The sequence below is a fragment of the Oncorhynchus gorbuscha genome, linkage group LG06 (assembly GCF_021184085.1).
Source record: "Oncorhynchus gorbuscha isolate QuinsamMale2020 ecotype Even-year linkage group LG06, OgorEven_v1.0, whole genome shotgun sequence".
NCBI classification, from domain to species: Eukaryota; Metazoa; Chordata; class Actinopteri; order Salmoniformes; family Salmonidae; genus Oncorhynchus; species Oncorhynchus gorbuscha.
Genome location: NC_060178.1, coordinates 20,835,663 through 20,853,451, shown reverse-complemented (window position 1 = coordinate 20,853,451; position 17,789 = coordinate 20,835,663). Strand labels below are relative to the sequence as shown.

Sequence of the window (17,789 nt, the reverse complement as noted above, 5' to 3'; positions counted from 1 at the left end):
GACTGGCGGCAAAGATACGGGAAAAGATGCAAGAGGAAAACGCGACAGGTGAGCTGACAGCTTATCATTGTATCATACACCAGGAAGCGTTGTGCGGTAAAGCCTTGAAAATGGAGCATGTAATGAGCATCATCACGCGCACAGTTAACTTTATCAGAGCCAAAGGTTTGAATCACCGCCAGTTCAAGGCATTTCTGACGGAGTTAGAAACGGAGCATGGTGATTTGCCTTATCACACAGAGGTGCGATGGCTAAGCCAGGGAAAGGTGCTTCAAAGATGTTTCGAGCTTCGTGAGGAGATTTGTCTGTTCTTGGACAGCAAAGGGAAAGACACAACACAACTCCGAGACGAAATGTTTCTGTGTGAAATGGCTTTTCTGTGTGACATTACGAGTCATCTGAATGCAATGAACTTGCAGCTGCAGGGTCGGGATCGTGTCATCTCTGATATGTACAGTACAGTGAAGGCATTTAAAACCAAACTGACTCTGTGGGAGACGCAGATGCGGAAAGAAAATTTGAGCCACTTTCTCAGCTGCCAGACCATGAAAGAGAAGCTCTCTACCAGTGCGTTCCCGAGCGCACAGTTGGCTGATAAAATAGGTATGCTTGCCGCTGACTTTCGATGCCGATTTGCTGACTTTGAAGCACAAAAAAGCAGGTTGGAACTGCTCGGTAACCCATTTGCTGTTGACGTGGAAAGCTCACCACCAAACCTCCAAATGGAGTTGATTGACCTCCAATGCAATGATGCACTGAGGGCAAAATATGCGGCAGTGGTTGCTGCGGAGTTCGCCCGTTTCCTCCCCGACACAATGCCCCAGCTGCGCATCCAGGCTGCTCAAACGTTGTCTATGTTTGGCAGCACATACCTGTGTGAACAACTGTTTTCTTTGATGAACTTGAACAAAACATCACACAGAAGTCGACTTACTGCTGAACACCTCCACTCAATTCTGAGGATTTCCTCAGCTCAGAGCCTTACCCCGAACATTGATGAACTTGTGGAAAAGATGGGACACCACCAAGTATCACCCTCAACCTCAAACAAGTGAACATTACTGTGCAATCACATATTTAGAGTTTTTACTCAGTTCAAGTTTAAAAGTTAAAGTTTAATATTTGTTTTCACTGCATGTTACTTCTCCTTAAACAAAGTGTTGTTTTTGATTAATAGATTTTTGCACTTTATTTTATTGTATTTCAATCCAATTATATTTTAAAAATATTTCAGTTGAGTGGATGATAGAAAATTGCTATTATTGTTTTTTTCTTTGAAGTAAATTTAGCCCACTTTTGCTAAAATAGAAAATATAGGCTACTGATGGTGCCTTGAATACCGGTTTCTTTCATTTAATGTTCATGTTATGGGGATTTTTATATAAAGGAAATTTGTCTTTTGTGTCTGTTGAAAATTAAAGATTACTGACAGAGCCATAAGAAAATATTGCTTTATTTATCTGATCATATTGGAATATATTTGTTAGGTTTTCAGTAGGTTCAATTAGGTTCACTAGACTATATGCGTCATTTAAAAAAATTTCAATGAACATTCGAACAGTCCGGCCCTCGGCTTGTAGCTAAATTTTTTATTTGGCCCTCCGTCCATTTGACTTTGACACCCCTGATCTAAGGCATGAATAGGGAAAGGCATATCCACAGAAACAATAGGGATCCCTAAACTATGAGCTACATTTTTATTAATGAAATTCCCAGCCGCGCCTGAATCTACTAGCGCCTTATACTGGGAATGCAGTGGAAAATCCAGAAAGGTGACAGAGACAAACATTAGTGCAACAGAGGGCTCTGGATGAGAATGGTGCCTACTCACCTGGCGTGATGCCAGAGTGCCCTGCCTGCCTTCTCTATTCCCAGAGGAACCAACCCGGCACCGACCAGCAGTGTGCTCTCTGCGGGAATCCCCCGGTCTCCCTGCCCATCCCTCCCAATTCCATAGGTTCGGGAAAGAAGGTGTGGGAGGATGGAACAACCAGACCCCGATCTAGACGTCCACGAGTAGCCAGCATGTTGTCCAGCCTGATGGACATGTCCACCAGCAGGTCGAAGGTGAGGGTGGTGTCTCTACAGGCCAGCTCCCGACGAACGTCCTCACGTAGACTATAACGGTAATGGTCGATCAGGGCCTTGTCGTTCCATCCAGCGCCGGTAGCCAAGGTCCTAAACTCCAAAGCAAACTCCTGTGCACTCCTGTGTCTCCTGCCTCAGATGATAGAGGCGCTCACCCGCTGCTTTGCCTTCGGGTGGGTGGTTGAATACTATCAGGAAATGGCACATGAACTCCTCAAAATGGTCCAACTCCGCATCCTCCTCTCTACACACAGCGCTGGCCCACTCCAGGGCTTTCCCGGTGAGGCATGAGACGAGGGCGCAACTCTTCTCACGGTCTGATGGTACTGGGGAGACCATGGCCAGATACAAGTTCTGTTTAAGGAGGGAACTTTGGCAGCCGGCAGTATCTCCGTTGTATCCCGTGGGTAGGGATAAATGGATCTTGTTCAGTTCAGGAGGGGAAAAAGCGTTCAAGGGAGATCCCAGTTGTGATGGTGGAGGCTTCCCAGGATGAGTTCCTCCACCTCCATGAGCGTAGAGTCCTCTCCTTCTGACTTCATATTTTTATGGTCAGACATTCTGTCAGAGTCGTGTGTATAGGTGGCAGGGAAGTCAGGCGCAGGAGAGTCAAAATGGAGTGTAAAATGGAGTCTTTTAATGAATGTCCACGTAACATGCTGCATAACACTAAAAAGAGATGAATATAAACAAACATGGGTACGAGGACCCGTCGCGCACCTATACAATAAACACAACACTGACAATAAACAATCTCTGACAAAGACATGAGGAGAAACAGAGGGTTAAATACACAACAGGTAATGAATGGGATTGAAAACAGTTGTGTGGGAAGACAAGACAAAATCATTGGAAAATAAAAAATGGATCAATGATGGCTAGAAGACTGGTGACGTCGACCGCCGAGCACCGCCCGAACAAAGAGAGGCAACGACTTCGGCAGAAGTAGTGACACAGTTTAAAATTTTTAAAAACATTACAATACATTCACAACAGATTTCACAACATATTAAGTTTGTGTCCTCAGGCCCCAACTCCACTACCACGTATCTAGAACACAAAATCCATGTGTGTGTATAGTGCCTATGTTATCGTGTGTGTGTATATGCATGTGTCTGTGCCTATGTTTGTGTTAATTCACAGTCCCTGCTGTTCCATAAGGTGTATTTTATCTAATTTTACTGCTTGCATGAGTCACTTGATGTGGAATAGAGTTGCGTGTAGTCATGGCTCTATGTAGTACTGTGCGCCTCCCATAGTCTGTTCTGGACTTGGGGACTGTGAAGAGACCTCTGGTGGCATGTCTTGTGGGGTATGCATGGGTGTCCGAGCTGTGTGCCAGTAGTGCAAACAGACAGCTCAGTGCATCACATCATGTCAATACCTCTCAGAAATACAAGTAGTGATGAAGTCAATCTCTCCTCCACTTTGAGCCAGGAAAGATTGACATGCATAATATTAATGTTAGCTCTCTGTGTACATCTAAGACCCAGCCGAGCTGCCCTGTTCGAAGCCAATTTAAATTTTCCTAAGTCCCTCTTTGTAGCACCTGGCCACATGACTGAACAGTAGTCCACGTGCGACAAAACTAGGGCCTGTAGGATCTGCCTTGTTGATAGTGTTGTTAAAAAGATAGACCGGCGCTTTATCATGGACAGACTTCTCCCCATCTACACTGCTGTTGTATCAATATGTTATGACCATGACAGTTTACAATCCAGGGATACTCCAAGCAGTTTAGTCACCTCAACTTGCTCAATTTCCACATTATTCATTACAAGATTTAGTTGAGGTTTAGGGTTTAGTGAATAATTTGTCCCAAATACAATGCTTTTTGTTTTTTAAATACTTAGGACAAACCTTTTCTTTGCCACCCATTCTGAAACTAACTGTAGCTCTTTGTTAAGTGATTCAGTCATTTCAGTCGCTGTAGTAACTGACGTGTATAGTGTTGAGTCATCCGCATATGTTTTTCCCCAGCAGTAGACTATGATCAATAATGTCAAATGCCACACTGAGCAGCCACCACAATCTTTATGTCTATATTGTTTGTAATGAAGCCCTTTAATGGGTAAAAATTATTTTTATTGGCTGGGCCTGGCTCCCCAGTGGGTGGGCCTGGCTCCCAAATGGGTGTGCCTACGCCATCCCAGGCCTACCCATGGCTGCACCCCTGCCCAGTCATGTGAAATCCATAGATGTCTATTGAATTTATTTCAATTGACTGATTTACTTACAGTACCAGTCAAAAGTTTTGACACACCTACTCATTCAAGGGTAATTCTTGATATTTACTATATTCTACATTGTAGAATAATAGTGGAGACATCATATGGAATCATATAGTAACCAAAAAAGTGTTAAACAAATCAAAATATATGTTATATTTCATATTCTTTACAGAAGTCACCTTTTGCCTTGATAACAGCTTTGCACACTCTTGGCATTCTCTCAATCAGCTTCACCTGGAATGCTTTTCCAACAGTAAAAATATATATTTAGATTTGTTTAACATTTTTTTGGTTACTATATGATTCCATATGCGTTATTTCATAGTTTTGATGTCTACAATGTAGAAAATAGTAAAAATAAAAAATAAACCTTGAATGAGTAGGTGTGTCTGAACTTTTGACTGATACTGTACAGCTGAAGTCGGAAGTTTACATACACTTAGGTTGGAGTCATTAAAACTCCATTTTCAACTCCTCCACGAATTTCTTGTTAACAAACGATAGTTTTGTCAAGTCGGTTAGGACATCTATTTTGTCCATGACACAAGTCATTTTCCCAACAATTGTTTACAGACATTATTTAACTTATAATTCACTGTATCACAATTCCAGTGGGTCAGAAGTTTACATACACTAAGTTGACTGTGCCTTTAAACAGCTTGGAAAATTCCAGAAAATGATGTCACGGCTTTAGAAGCTTCTGATAGGCTAATTGACATCATTTGAGACAATTGGAGGTGTACCTGTGGATGTATTTCAAGGCCTACCTTCAAACTCAGTGCATCTTTGCTTGACATCATGGGAAAATCAAAAGAAATCAGCAAAGACAGAAAAAATATTGTAGACCTCCTCAAGTCTGGTTCATCCTTGGGAGCAATTTCCAAACGCCTGAAGGTACCACGTTCATCTGTACAAACAATAGTACGCAAGTATAAACACCATGGGACCATGCAGCCATCATACCGATCAGGAAGGAGACGCATGCTGTCTTTTAGAGATGAACGTACTTTGGTGCGAAAAGTGCAAATCAATCCGAGAAAAACAGCAAAGGACCTTATGAAGATGCTGGAGGAAACTGGTACAAAAATATCTATAGCCACAGTAAAATTAGTCTTATATCGACATATCCTGAAAGGCTGCTCAGCAAGGAAGAAGCCACTGCTCCAAAACCACCATAACAAAGCCAGTCTACGGTTTGCAACTGCACATGGGGACAAAGATCAGACTTTTTGAAGAAATGTCCTCTCGTCTGATGAAACAAAAATACAACTGTTTGGCCATAATGACTATCGTTATGTTTGGAGGAAAAGGGGGAGGCTTGCAAACCGAAGAAAACCATCTCAACTGTGAAGCATAGTGGTGCCAGCATCGTGTTGTGGGGGTGCTTTGCTGCAGGAGGGACTGGTGCACTTCACAAAATAGATGGCATTATGAGGGAGGAAAATTACATGAATATATTAAACCAACATCTCAAGACATCGGTCAGGAAGGTAAAGCTTGGTCGCAAATGGGTCTTCCAAATGGACATTGACCCCAAGCATACTTCCAAAGTTGTGGCAAAATGGCTTAAGGACAGCAAGGTCTCTGATTGTAAAACCACACCAGGCCTGACTAAGTCCTTTCTAAAATAATGAGGAACTCATCTTCTCTCAACAGTCTCTCTCAATGATCTCAAAAGGGCATTGGTGTGTATGAATAAAGGCAAATCGCCTGTATGGGACGGTAATTTCGTCTGAGCTCTACTTAAATTGTTGAAATCAATGGGCTCCACTATTGCTCAAAATTATTAACACAGCCGTTCACAAAGGCTAATTTGAGATGTGAATACAGCACTCATTTTCCCTTAATAAAACAAAGGTAAGGATGCCACCCAGTGTTCGACACTATGGCCCCAAATCTTTGATAAACACAGATGTTAAACTGTTTTTTAAAATGTTGTCATTCCATCTTGAGACGTACTTACCAAAATTGGTCCACACTAACAAAATAAATTGGCCATGGATAACCGCCGTCAATTACTACATACTGTATCTAAAATGCTTCATCAGAAAAAACAGCTCCTTGACCTGTTTTATCTCTCGATGCAGAATTTTTTGGGGATCGACTAGATTGGTCATATCTCTGGTCTGTCTTGGAACATATGGGAATTGGTTCCAATTAAAATGCTATATGCCAATCACATAGCCAAAGTTTTAACAGGTAATATCTACTTCTCTCAGTTCAGAATTACTAAAAGCAGCAGAAAGGCAATTCAATTTCTCCTTTGATCATTTTATTCTCAATGGAACATACGCAATTCATCAAACAAAGGAAATAATACAAATTTCCCTCAAATCTACTGATCATTTAATCTCATTATATGCAAATGATACTTTACCATATCTAGACAATGTATATCAATCACTCCCAAATGCATTGAAGATCATAGATAAATTCATCGTAATCTCAAGTTTTAAAATTGATCTAACCAAATCAGCCCTACTGCCTGATGGAAGACTCCATCTCTACCAGTGGAGGCTCCTCAGAGGAGGAAGGGGAGGACCATCCTCAGTGAATTTCATGAACATAAAAATAGTGTAACATTAAAAAAGTTTGCCCTTTTAGATAAAAATATAGTAAATATATTCACGTCACCAAATAATTTATTAAAACACACTGTTTTGCAAGATCTACAGTAGCCTCAGCAGCACTCTGTAGGGGAGCACCATGATGTAGCCAGAGGACAGCTAGCTTCTGTCCTCCTCTAGATACATTGACTTCAATATAAACCTAGGTGGCTCATGGTTAACACCCGCTTCCATAGACTTACACAGTAATTATGACGACTTCTGGAGGACGTCCTCCAACCTATCAGAGCTCTTGCAGCATGAACTGACATGTCATCCTTCCTATCAAAGGATCAGATCATTTTATCTAGTACTGAAAGCATAAGCTACCGCTAGCTAGCACTGCAGCAAATAAAATGTGCTGAGTAGTTGCCTCAAAGAGAGAGAAAGATAATAGTTTAACAGTTTTGAACAATTTAATTTCTTCCAAAATTAAGGAGAAGCAAAAAAAGAGAGAAAGAGATAGTGAGAGAGAGAGCTAGCTATATTTCCTAGTAAAACATTTTTCACTTTCACTTTCACTTAGCTAATGCAGCTAGTTAGTTTAGCCTACTCAAACACCCGGTTCAAACATAGAGGGATGCTATGTTAGCTAGCTGGCTATGGCTATCCAACACTAGAAAAAGATGGCACCGACAGGCATGGCAGCTTTGCTTCCAGCTCCTAAGCAACTTTGCAGTATTTTTTTTGTGTGTATTATTTCTTACATAATTACCCCAGAAAGTTTTTTGTGTTATTAGATACAGCCGGAAATAACTTTTGGATATCAGAGCGGCGGTAACTCACCTGCATTACGACCAGGAATACAACTTTCCCGAATTGGATCCTTTGTTCGAACAATCCATGGCAATTTAACTTATCCCAGAGGCTACTCCAAGATGCCACTGGTGGAGAAGAGGTATTCTGAGTGTACTTCTAGTCTGACTCAGGAGGCGTGCACACCATCCACCACTTCCAAGTATATTACTCGCTAATGTTCAGTCTCCAGACAATAAAGTAGACAAGCTCCAGGCTAGAATCTCCTTCCAGAGAGACGTCAGGGACTGTAACATACTCTGTTTCACAGAATCATGGCTCTCTCCGGATATACTGTCCCCGTCCATACATCCAGCTGGGTTCTCAGTACATCACGCAGACAGGAATAAAGAACTCTCCGGGAAGAAGACTGGCGGGGCTGTATGTTTCATGATTAACCACTCATGGTGTGATTGTGATAACGTACAGAAACTCAAGTCCTTTTGTTCACCTGACCTAGAATACCTCACAATCAAATGCCGACCATATTACCTCCCAAGGGAATTCTCTTCAGTTATAGTCACAGCCGGTTAGATTCCCCCGAAAGTCGATAACACGACAGCCCTCAAGAAACTACACTGGACTTTGTGCAAACTGGAAACCACATATCCTGAGGCCGCATTTATTGTAGCTGGGAATTTTAACAAAGCAAATTTGAGGAAAACACGACCGAAGTTCTATCAACAATTTTACTGTAGTACTTGCGCTGCTAAAGCACTTGACCACTACCTACAAGGTCCTCCCCCACCCTCCCTTCAGCAAATCAGATCATGACTCCATTTTGCTCATCCCTTCCTATAGGCACAAAACTCAAACAGGAAATACCCGTGCATAGGTCTATTCAACGCTGGTCTGACAAATCAGAATCCATGCTTCAAGATTGTTTTGATCACGCTGACTGGGAAGTGTTCCGGGTAGCCTCTGAGAATAACATCAACATATATACTGACACAGTGACTGACTTGATCATTTTCCATTGTGACTATTAAAACCTACCCAAATCGTAAACCATGGATAGATGGCAGCATTCGCACAAAACTGAAAGCGGGAACCACTGCATTTAACTATGGCAAGGTGACTGGGAATATGGTTGAATACAAACAGTGTAGTTATTCCCTCTATAAGGTAATCAAACTGGAAAAACTTCAGTACAGAGACAAAGTGTAGTCGCCGAAGACGTATGTGGCAGGGTCTACAGACAATCACAGAAAACCATCCACGTCACGGACAGCGACGTCTTGCTCCCGGACAAGCTAAACACCTTCTTCGTCCACTTTGAGGATAACATAGTGCCACACATGCCCCGCACCCAAGGACTGTGGGCTCTTGTTCTCTGTGGCTGATGAGTGTAAGACATTTAAACGTGTTAACCCTCGCAAGGCTGGGTTAACCGCCCAGACATTACCCCTAGCCACTTCCTCAGAGCATGCGCAGACCAGCTGGCTGGAGTGTTTATGGACATATTCAATCTCTCCCTATTCCAGTCTGCTGTCCCCACTTGCTTCAAGATGGCCACCATTGTTCCTGTAGCCGAGAAAGCAAAGGCAACTGAACTAAATGACTATCGCCCCATAGCACTCACTTCTGTCATAATGAAGTGCTTTGAGAGGGTAATTAAGGAAGCATATCACCTCTCCCTTACCTGATACCCTAGACCCACTTCAATTTGCATACCACCCCAATAGATCCACAGACGATGTGATCACCATCTAACTGCACATTGCCCTATCCCATCTGGACAAGAAGAATACCTATGTAAGAATGCTGTTCATTGACTATAGCTCAGCCTTCAACACCAGGTGGTGAAGGTAGGAAACAACACCTTCACTTCGCTTATCCTCAACACGAATTTGGGGATAACGGGGATTAACATACATGAATTTGTCCAATAAAAACTCTTGTTTGCAACTATTGGACTAATGATTACACCCTAGATCAGCTAGATGCAGTTAAGTGTGCAAGGCGGTATTGAATGTGTCACTGTCTGTCATCTTGATTACTCAAAAATCTCTCAACCTTTGCACCTACGTTGTAGTCTTTCATTCATTGGCTAGATTGTAGAAACCTCATGATGGGTACAGAGAACATTTTAGACTGATGTAGTCGCCTAATCATATCGATGTTACATTGAGCTGGGGGAATGGAATATGAATGACAGTCATCCAATATGCTCTAATAGAAATAAGTCATTAAAAAAAATATAATTCTCCCTCTTCTTAAACGGCACCGACCGCCACTGGTCTCTACTCATGGAATCACAGTCGTTTCCCATTTTAAATATTTGGGAGTAGATATTTCTCCTTCCTTGGATTAAACCATTGTCAGAAACCTTAACAGAACGCTCAAATCAATTCAATCCAACCTCAGTAGATGGAATAACATTCCAGTTGCAGAATAAATATTATTGAAAGGAATATATTGCCCTGGCTGAATTTCTGTATTTCAATGCTTCCCATGGCTTCCCCTTCTGGAAACTGGTAATCAAGGTAATCAAAATGGCCCATACTCCAATATTTCACAATAATGCCTTGCAATATGGAGGGAAGCCTTTTACATCCCAACCAACAGTCCAAATGTGGAAACCGTATCCTTGGCGATATCATGGACAGTAATGGTTTGAGAACATTCCAAGATTTGAAAGATACATACACATTACCAGGCAACTCCTTTTTTCAATATTTACAACTTACGTCAGCTATCCGGGCCTATGGAATCCCTCGACTCCCAATTATGAAATGTATTATTTATTTATCAACCTTTGGAAAGCTCATATTCTGAGCCAGCCATTAAAAAGTATGGTCCACAAATCTGACTGAATCTGAACGACTGTTTAACTGGAACAGAATATGGAAAAATATGACATTGGCATCCAGTAATCTAAAGCAATTTATGCATTTTAATTTTTTTCACAGACTGTATTTAACACCAAGGAAACGTTTTACGATTATATTGGCCCCAACTCCCACCTCTTCACTGTGTCCCCTAAAATCAATATTCAATATTCAATATTCATGCTTTGCATCTATTATGTTACATAACGATGATAGCTCCTTGAATCTCTCAATCAATCAGAGACTGTTACAGCTGGCTGTTGGCTGGGGTTGGGGGAATGGGTTGGGGGAATGGGTTGGGGGAATGGGTTGGGGGAATGGGAGGTCCTCTTCTTCTTTTGTTTGATTTTCCTGTTTATACTTAATTTATTATTAATTAAACAAAAAATATGATACTTTGTAATGTTTTTACTTTATGTTCTCTTCTTTTTTTCTTCTTCTTTGGAGTGGCAGCCCACAGGTACAATGTATAAATAATGAATAGAAAATATATGGATTATGAAATTATATGAATGTAAATACCTGTAACCCCCCCCCCTTCCCCCCAAACAAATACACCCCAAATCATATAATGTAACTGCAACCTTTTTTAAAAGATCCCAATGTTTTAGCCATTTTCTGTGCTGTTTTCTTCCAGTCTCTGTATGAGAATTGGTTCATCTTCCTGTACACTGTGTTCTACACTGCAATGCCAGTAGAATGCCTGGCCATTTTTGAGCAGGTAAGAGAAAAGACAAAGGCATCTTTGTAACGAGGTGTGAAATCCCAAGGGGCCCAGAGTTTCTGTTTTACTCCATGTGGCCATGGACACACTCCTGACCCTTACCATAATGTTGTTTGATCTCCTCTCTCCTATAGGATGTGAGTGCAGAGTGCAGTCTGAGCTGGCCAGAGCTCTACAAGGTTGGCCAGAGACAGGAGCTGTTCAACACCTGGCTGCTGGCTGCCACCCTGCTCCATGCCTTCTACACCTCTCTGGTTCTCTTCTTTATGCCCCTGGGGGTCTTCTACAACTCTGCCCTGGACTACCAGACCATGGCCGTCACTGTCAGCATAGCATTGTTGTTCTCAGCCACCATTGAGGTAAAAAGGGTTGGAGGTCATGGAACGGACGTAAACAGTTCTATGGAGTTGCACATCACTGCTGATTATCGTTGATGATTATGATACATGTATTGACATGGACATTGTGTGTTGGTTTGTGTGTCTCAGATCATTCTCTGACCAGACACTGGACTAAGTGGAGTGTGGCTGCGATGTGTGTCAGCTTTGGCCTGTTCTTTGTGTGTACGCCTATCACTCACAGTCCCAAGCTATTTGAGAAGTCCCCAGTAGACTACTACTTCCCTGGTACACACCTCACTTCTACCACTGTCTTAACATTGATATTTTATACTGTCTTGAACTGACTATGTGTCTGGTAATATTGAGGTGGTTGGGTGTGTTTGTCTGTGGTCTGATCAGGTGTGTCTCAGAATGCCTTCCCCAACCCGGTGGTTTGGTTCACAGCCCTGCTGACAGCCTGGACTGCTGTCCTACCCTCCTTTACCATCCACACCCTCAACATCATCCTCACTAACCCAGACAAACATAGGGTGAGACTGCTGCGCGTGTGCATGTGGGATGGCCATGTTACATTACCCACAGTGGAGAGAAGTCATGTTTGACCTGTTCTCTGATTTTCACCAGGTTCACATCACCAAACACGGGCCTGTAGAGCTGCAGAAGTCTGCCTTCAGGAGAGGAGACTCCCACCGCCGCTCCTCCTACGCCATGTCTCAGGGCCGAGGCATTGGCCGTCTCATCACTTCTGGAGCTAGTCACCGTAGCACAGCTCCCCCAGTGGACAGGAGGGGAACTTTAGGTGAAAATTTCACACTAGCAGGCCAAACACAGAGTGATGATGCTCCGAAGAATATTACTGAAATTGATTCATCCAAATAGATGGAAATGGGATTGATAATGTGTGTAGGTCCCTCCACAACTACAAGAATAATGTATTTTCTACAGCAGTAAAAACATGGCAAATGGGGCCTGTCTATAGGGTCATAGTTTAACCCATGATTTAGCCCTGGTAGTTCAGTACCTTGGACAGCAGAATCCTAGACTGAGGTGTTCCTGTTCAAATGATGGTTGGATGATATGGGAGTGGTTTGTGAGGATGGCATACAGATGTACGATCTTAATTTGATCACCCTGTTGCAGGAGATACACTACATGACTCCTGCTTGTTGACCATTTCATTCCAAAATCATGGGCATTAATATAGAGTTTGTTCCCCCGTTGCTGCTATAACAGCTTCCACTCTTCTGGGAAGGCTTTTCATTAGATGTTGGAACATTGCCAGTCAAGTTCTTCCACACCGATCTCGACAAACCATTTCTGTATGGACCTCGCTCCATGCACGGAGGCATTGTCATGCTGAAACAAGAAAGGGCCTTCCCCAAACTGTTGCCAAAAAGTCAGAAGGACAGAATCATCTAAAATGTCATTGTCTGGAACCATGAAAAACAGCCCCAGACCATTATTCCTCCTCCACCAAACCTTACAGTTGGCACTGTACATTTGGGCAGGTAGCGTTCTCCTGGCATCCGCCAAACCATGATTCAACTACTGGGCTGCCAGATGGTGACGTGTCTCATCACTTCAGAAATTGTGTTTCCACTGCTCCAGAGTCCAATGGCGGCGAGCTTTACACCACTCCAGGTGACGCTTGGCATTGCGCATGTTAATCTTAGGCTTGTGTGCGGCTGCTCGGCCATGGAAACCCACTTTGTGCAGCTCCCGACTAACAGTTCTTGTGCTGATATTGCTTCCAGAGGCAGTTTGGAATTCGGTAGTGAATGTTGCATTTTTACGCAACAGGCGCTTCAGCACTCGGTGGTCCCGTTCTGTGACCTTGTGTGACCTATCACTTTGCGACTGAGACGTTGTTGCTCCTAGACGTTTCCACTTCACAATAACAGTACTTATAGTTGACCAGGGCAACTCTATCAGGGCAGAAATTTGACAACCTGACTTGTTGGAAAGGTGGCATCCTATGACGGTGCCATGTTGAAAGTCACTGAGCTCTTCAGTAAAGCCATTCTACTGCCAATGTCTGTCTATGGTGCTTGTATGGCTGTGTTCTCGATTTTATACATCTGTCAGCAACGGGTGTGGCTGAAATAGCTGAATCCACTAATTTGAAGGAATATGCACATAATTTGTATATACACAGTAGTGCATTTCCTGTAATGATGAAAATGCATAACTTGTAGTGTATTTGAGGTTTAAAAAGGCTTCTGACGTTTGTAATTTACCTTTCGAAATATGTATCAACTCCTACAAAAATGTCCATTAATTATATAATCCACATAATAATTCACATTTCCTGTTGTTGCAGGATTATTTTCCTGCTGTAGCAAACTGTCTCAAATTGAAATCCTACATTTGTGTGTTTTTCTTTTCTCTTTTGTATGCATTTTTTCTAAATAAATGATATTTGACACCTTATTGGTTTAAATCATATTTTTATTTCAGCAGTCACCTACTGTCACACGTATTGGGTCAGGCCAGGGTGTGGCATGTGGTTTTTGTATTGTGGTGTGTTTTGTCTTGGGGTTTTGGTGTGTATGTATTGGGTTTGTAGCTAATGGGGTGATCTAGCAAGGTCTATGGCTGTCTGGAGTGGTTCTCAATCAGAAGCAGGTGTTTATCGTTGTCTCTGATTGGGAACCATATTTAGGCAGCCATATTCTTTGAGTTTGTCGTGGGTGATTGTCCTTGGTGTCCTTGTTCCTGTCTGTGTTAGTTTTCACTAGTATAGGCTGTTTTCGGTTTTCGTTATGTTATTTGTTTTGTAGTGTTTGTGTTTTAGATTCGTGTTACGTTTTTTGTTCATTAAACATGGCTCGCAATCTACACGCTGCAGTTTGGTCCGACTCTCCTTCACCACACCTAGAAAACCGTTACACCTACATTGTTAAATTAGATCAATTCAATACACATTGGGATGCATAGTAATTGAGAGAAGATTGTTTGGATTTGCAACATACTGTAGGATGTGTGTGTTTTGGGGTATACATGTGTGTATTTGCCCATAGAACATCACCTCATTTCAAGAGCAAAAACAAACCAAACTGAGACAGCACAGATGTTTTACAATTGTTTTATTTGTTAATTTGTTTCAAAACACGCAATTTACCCATATTATCCTTTTTAAGTTCTTATTTTCTGTAACGGTTATTACTCCGGTTTATTTTCCTTCTCGAAAGTATCTACCAAAGCTAAATCAAAAGTTATCCACAGGCTCTCCTGCTTCTGCAGTAGGAGGAGGGACAAGAGGCTCTCAGTGTGTTGGGCCTTCAACATCCTGCAGGACGTGCGTGTGTGTGTGCGTGTGCGTGCGTGTGTGTGTGTGTGTGTGTTCTAATAGCAAGGGAGGCATGTTTACATGGCCAGTGTTGGAATCACTCACAGGAAACTAGAGCAGCTTTGAGAGCTAGGCATTGTCTCGGTTCAGTTGTCAGATTGTCATACCTCTGAATTCATCTTTGGTTTTTAGCAAATGCTCTCAAAGGGCAGACTCGTTTGTAATTCCGTGCAGGTGAGTGAGTTTGTGTGTGTGTGAGTATGTGTACTGTAAGTCGACCCTTGCCTTTATGTTCCTTCCATATGGATGTCTCTGCATTGATTGATTGGGGCCTTCCTTGCCCCTGAACAGAGACTATACAGTACAACATTGTAACACATTGAACCATGTAGCAAATTGATTTAGTCTACCCACTTGGGCATGGACTCCATTTCATGTCAATGACGTTTGGGGTCTTTCTAAAAGCTGTAAAAGCACAGTCTGGTTCCCACTAGAGAGTCAGTGCTGCAGTGCCTCTCTTCTCCAGGCCCCCTCTACAGTACCCTAAGTGACTGAAGCTGATAAACCCACTCTGGGGGAAACCAGGAAGGGGGCAGATGTCATGAAATGGAAAGGGTAGGTGGGGGATAGAAGTTTGTACACTCTGACCCAGCAGCAATGATTAAGATTGGGGGGGTCAGGTGTTTGCATAGTTTTCTGTGCAAAAGCCACCAGCCAGAGCCTCATATCTCTCATGGCTGGTTTCATCAACATTAGATCAGCAGGAGACCATGTTGGACAGGGGTCAGATGGGAAATGTAGTAACAGCTGTCTTGCATTGCACAGCACTGCATTGTGGGTTGTGTAGTTTGCATTGGGTTAATAATATAGACAAGGGGTGTCAGAGTAGGAGTGTCTCGAGGTAAGGTATAACTGTTTGGTTTGAGTTGTTTGTAATGATGTGTTGTTTGTGATGAGATGATATGGTGTGGGTAGTAGTGGGTAGTGGGCATATTTTTGCTGTCGGCGCAGTACATCTGTAAATAACCCAGAGAGCCTCTTTTCCCGATTTCTCCTCCCAGCCCCCTTGCTGGCCTGTCCTCTCTCGACCTTTTCCTTGTTTTGAAACTGATTGTCTTCTACCATCACAAAGACACTTGGTTCTGATTGATTAACAGGTACCAGAAGAGGGAGAGCACAGTGTGACTGGGGTGTTAACCAGGTCTGACTGCAGGCAGACTGGCAACTTTACATCCCAAAGGAAGATGATGCACATATGCTGTTTGACAGTAGATGAACATTTCTGGTTGGAGGGGTCAGTTGCCAATGTACTGGTTGGTTGGTAAATGTTAGAATATCGCTTGACAAAGATTGCAAACCAAAGAAAGATCACTTCTTCAGATAAATACAAGTGCAGGCACACATACACACACAGACTGAAGTAAAGGATGGCATACAGCACATACAGGCCTGTGGCTTAGTCCCTCTGATTAACTCCAAGGAAACAACCCGGCCTTGGAAAAGCAGGACAGCCACCAACAGGACCATGTTAGTAGCCAGGCTGAGGAATGAGATTGAATGAGATTGATTGGAGAGGAGGGTTGGGACCTCCCCCAGCACACTGCCCCCTACTGTCAGGATTTATATGCATTAAAAAAACATGAGGAGGGGAGAGGGTTGCAACAACACATGCACACAACCAGAGAATCCAACAGTGACAAACATTTCTAAAAACAAATGGCAAATCCCGACCCCAGCCCGCCCTTTTGCTAAATACCCCCCTCCATCCACCCCAGTCTTTCCTTCCTCCACTCGCACAAAATCACAGGTCATTCCTGTAGGTTTCTATACAGTTGTACAATATCCATGCAGAAAAAAATGTTGCACCTCCCTTTCAATAGGAGGTGCTGTTTTCAATATATTAATAACATCAGGAGCACTTGAACACACTTCAAAAGTAACTGTGAAATTGTTTTGGAGAAAAGAGAACAAAATGCCAGAAGAAAGCTTGGGATGAGTAAAATAACATCTTCCTAAAGTTTGATATTCAAATGATGCTTCTTTTTTTATCCGATCCAAATCCGCTACATTTTTTTTGTCTTTAAAAATACACTCCTCAAATGGCTGAGCTAAATATCTATCTATGTGTTAAGTAGCTCTTGTAGCCCTCTCTTCCCTTCTTCTAGCATTCTCTCCTGTCTCTTCCTCTTTTTCCACAGAAACATTCACAAGGTCTTTACTTTATGAAAACATTAAGTGCATGCCGCAGCAAAACAAACAGGAAACGTAAAGGAAAAATAAGCAAACAAATAAAAACATTGAACAGTATAAAGCTTCAAGTCACAAGTTCCAAAACTAACTATCATAGAATCATAGTATCATAGAATCATAGTCATTTTTATCATTAGGATGATTATTTTTCAGTTAATTACATAAAGGTTTGAGGTATTTCAGAATTAATTGTCAACAGATGCCTACCAAGTCTTAGCTCTGGCCAGGGGGAGAGGTTGATGTGTGAGTAGAGTAGACAGGGTGGAGGCGGAGGGAGAGAGAAGTTGTGTCTGTCTATTATTGTCAATGACTGTTCAGGTGCCCGGCGCAGCATTAGTGCTTGCACCAAGTGTGGAGGGAGAATGATATACAGTGGTAAGATATTACAACTACATACTGGCCACTGTTGACTTCTGCCAAGCCCTTTACCTCCTCCCTCTCTGTTACATAAAAATATCTCTGTTGGGAGGAGTGAAGGGACGGAGAACAGAAGAACACCAGGCTAAGAAAACAAGGGCACCCTCTGAGCCCCTCCGACAGCAACTACTATGCAGTAACAAAGTGATTTACGGAATTCAAAGTAACGTATTTTTGTCTGATTTAAATAGTGTCTAGAAAATGTTTTCTAGACTTT

The 17,789-nt window shown here is 42.4% G+C and overlaps 1 protein-coding gene across 3 annotated transcripts in view; it reads left to right on the top strand.

Moving 5' to 3' along the window:
* Positions 1–12,855, top strand: part of atp8b3 (ATPase phospholipid transporting 8B3) — a 44,050-nt gene extending 31,195 nt beyond the window's left edge. For 2 of the 3 annotated variants that reach the window (XM_046352611.1, XM_046352613.1), the window contains exons 26-30: positions 11,189–11,272; positions 11,410–11,634; positions 11,764–11,901; positions 12,016–12,146; positions 12,241–12,855. In XM_046352611.1, coding sequence (XP_046208567.1) covers positions 11,189–11,272; positions 11,410–11,634; positions 11,764–11,775 — 321 coding nt within the window. In that variant the 3' untranslated portion in view covers positions 11,776–11,901; positions 12,016–12,146; positions 12,241–12,855. Of the gene's footprint in view, positions 1–11,188; positions 11,273–11,409; positions 11,635–11,763; positions 11,902–12,015; positions 12,147–12,240 lie in introns of those variants that run through there. The other variant, XM_046352614.1, reaches the window with a different exon arrangement.
* The last annotated feature ends 4,934 nt before the right edge of the window (positions 12,856–17,789 follow it).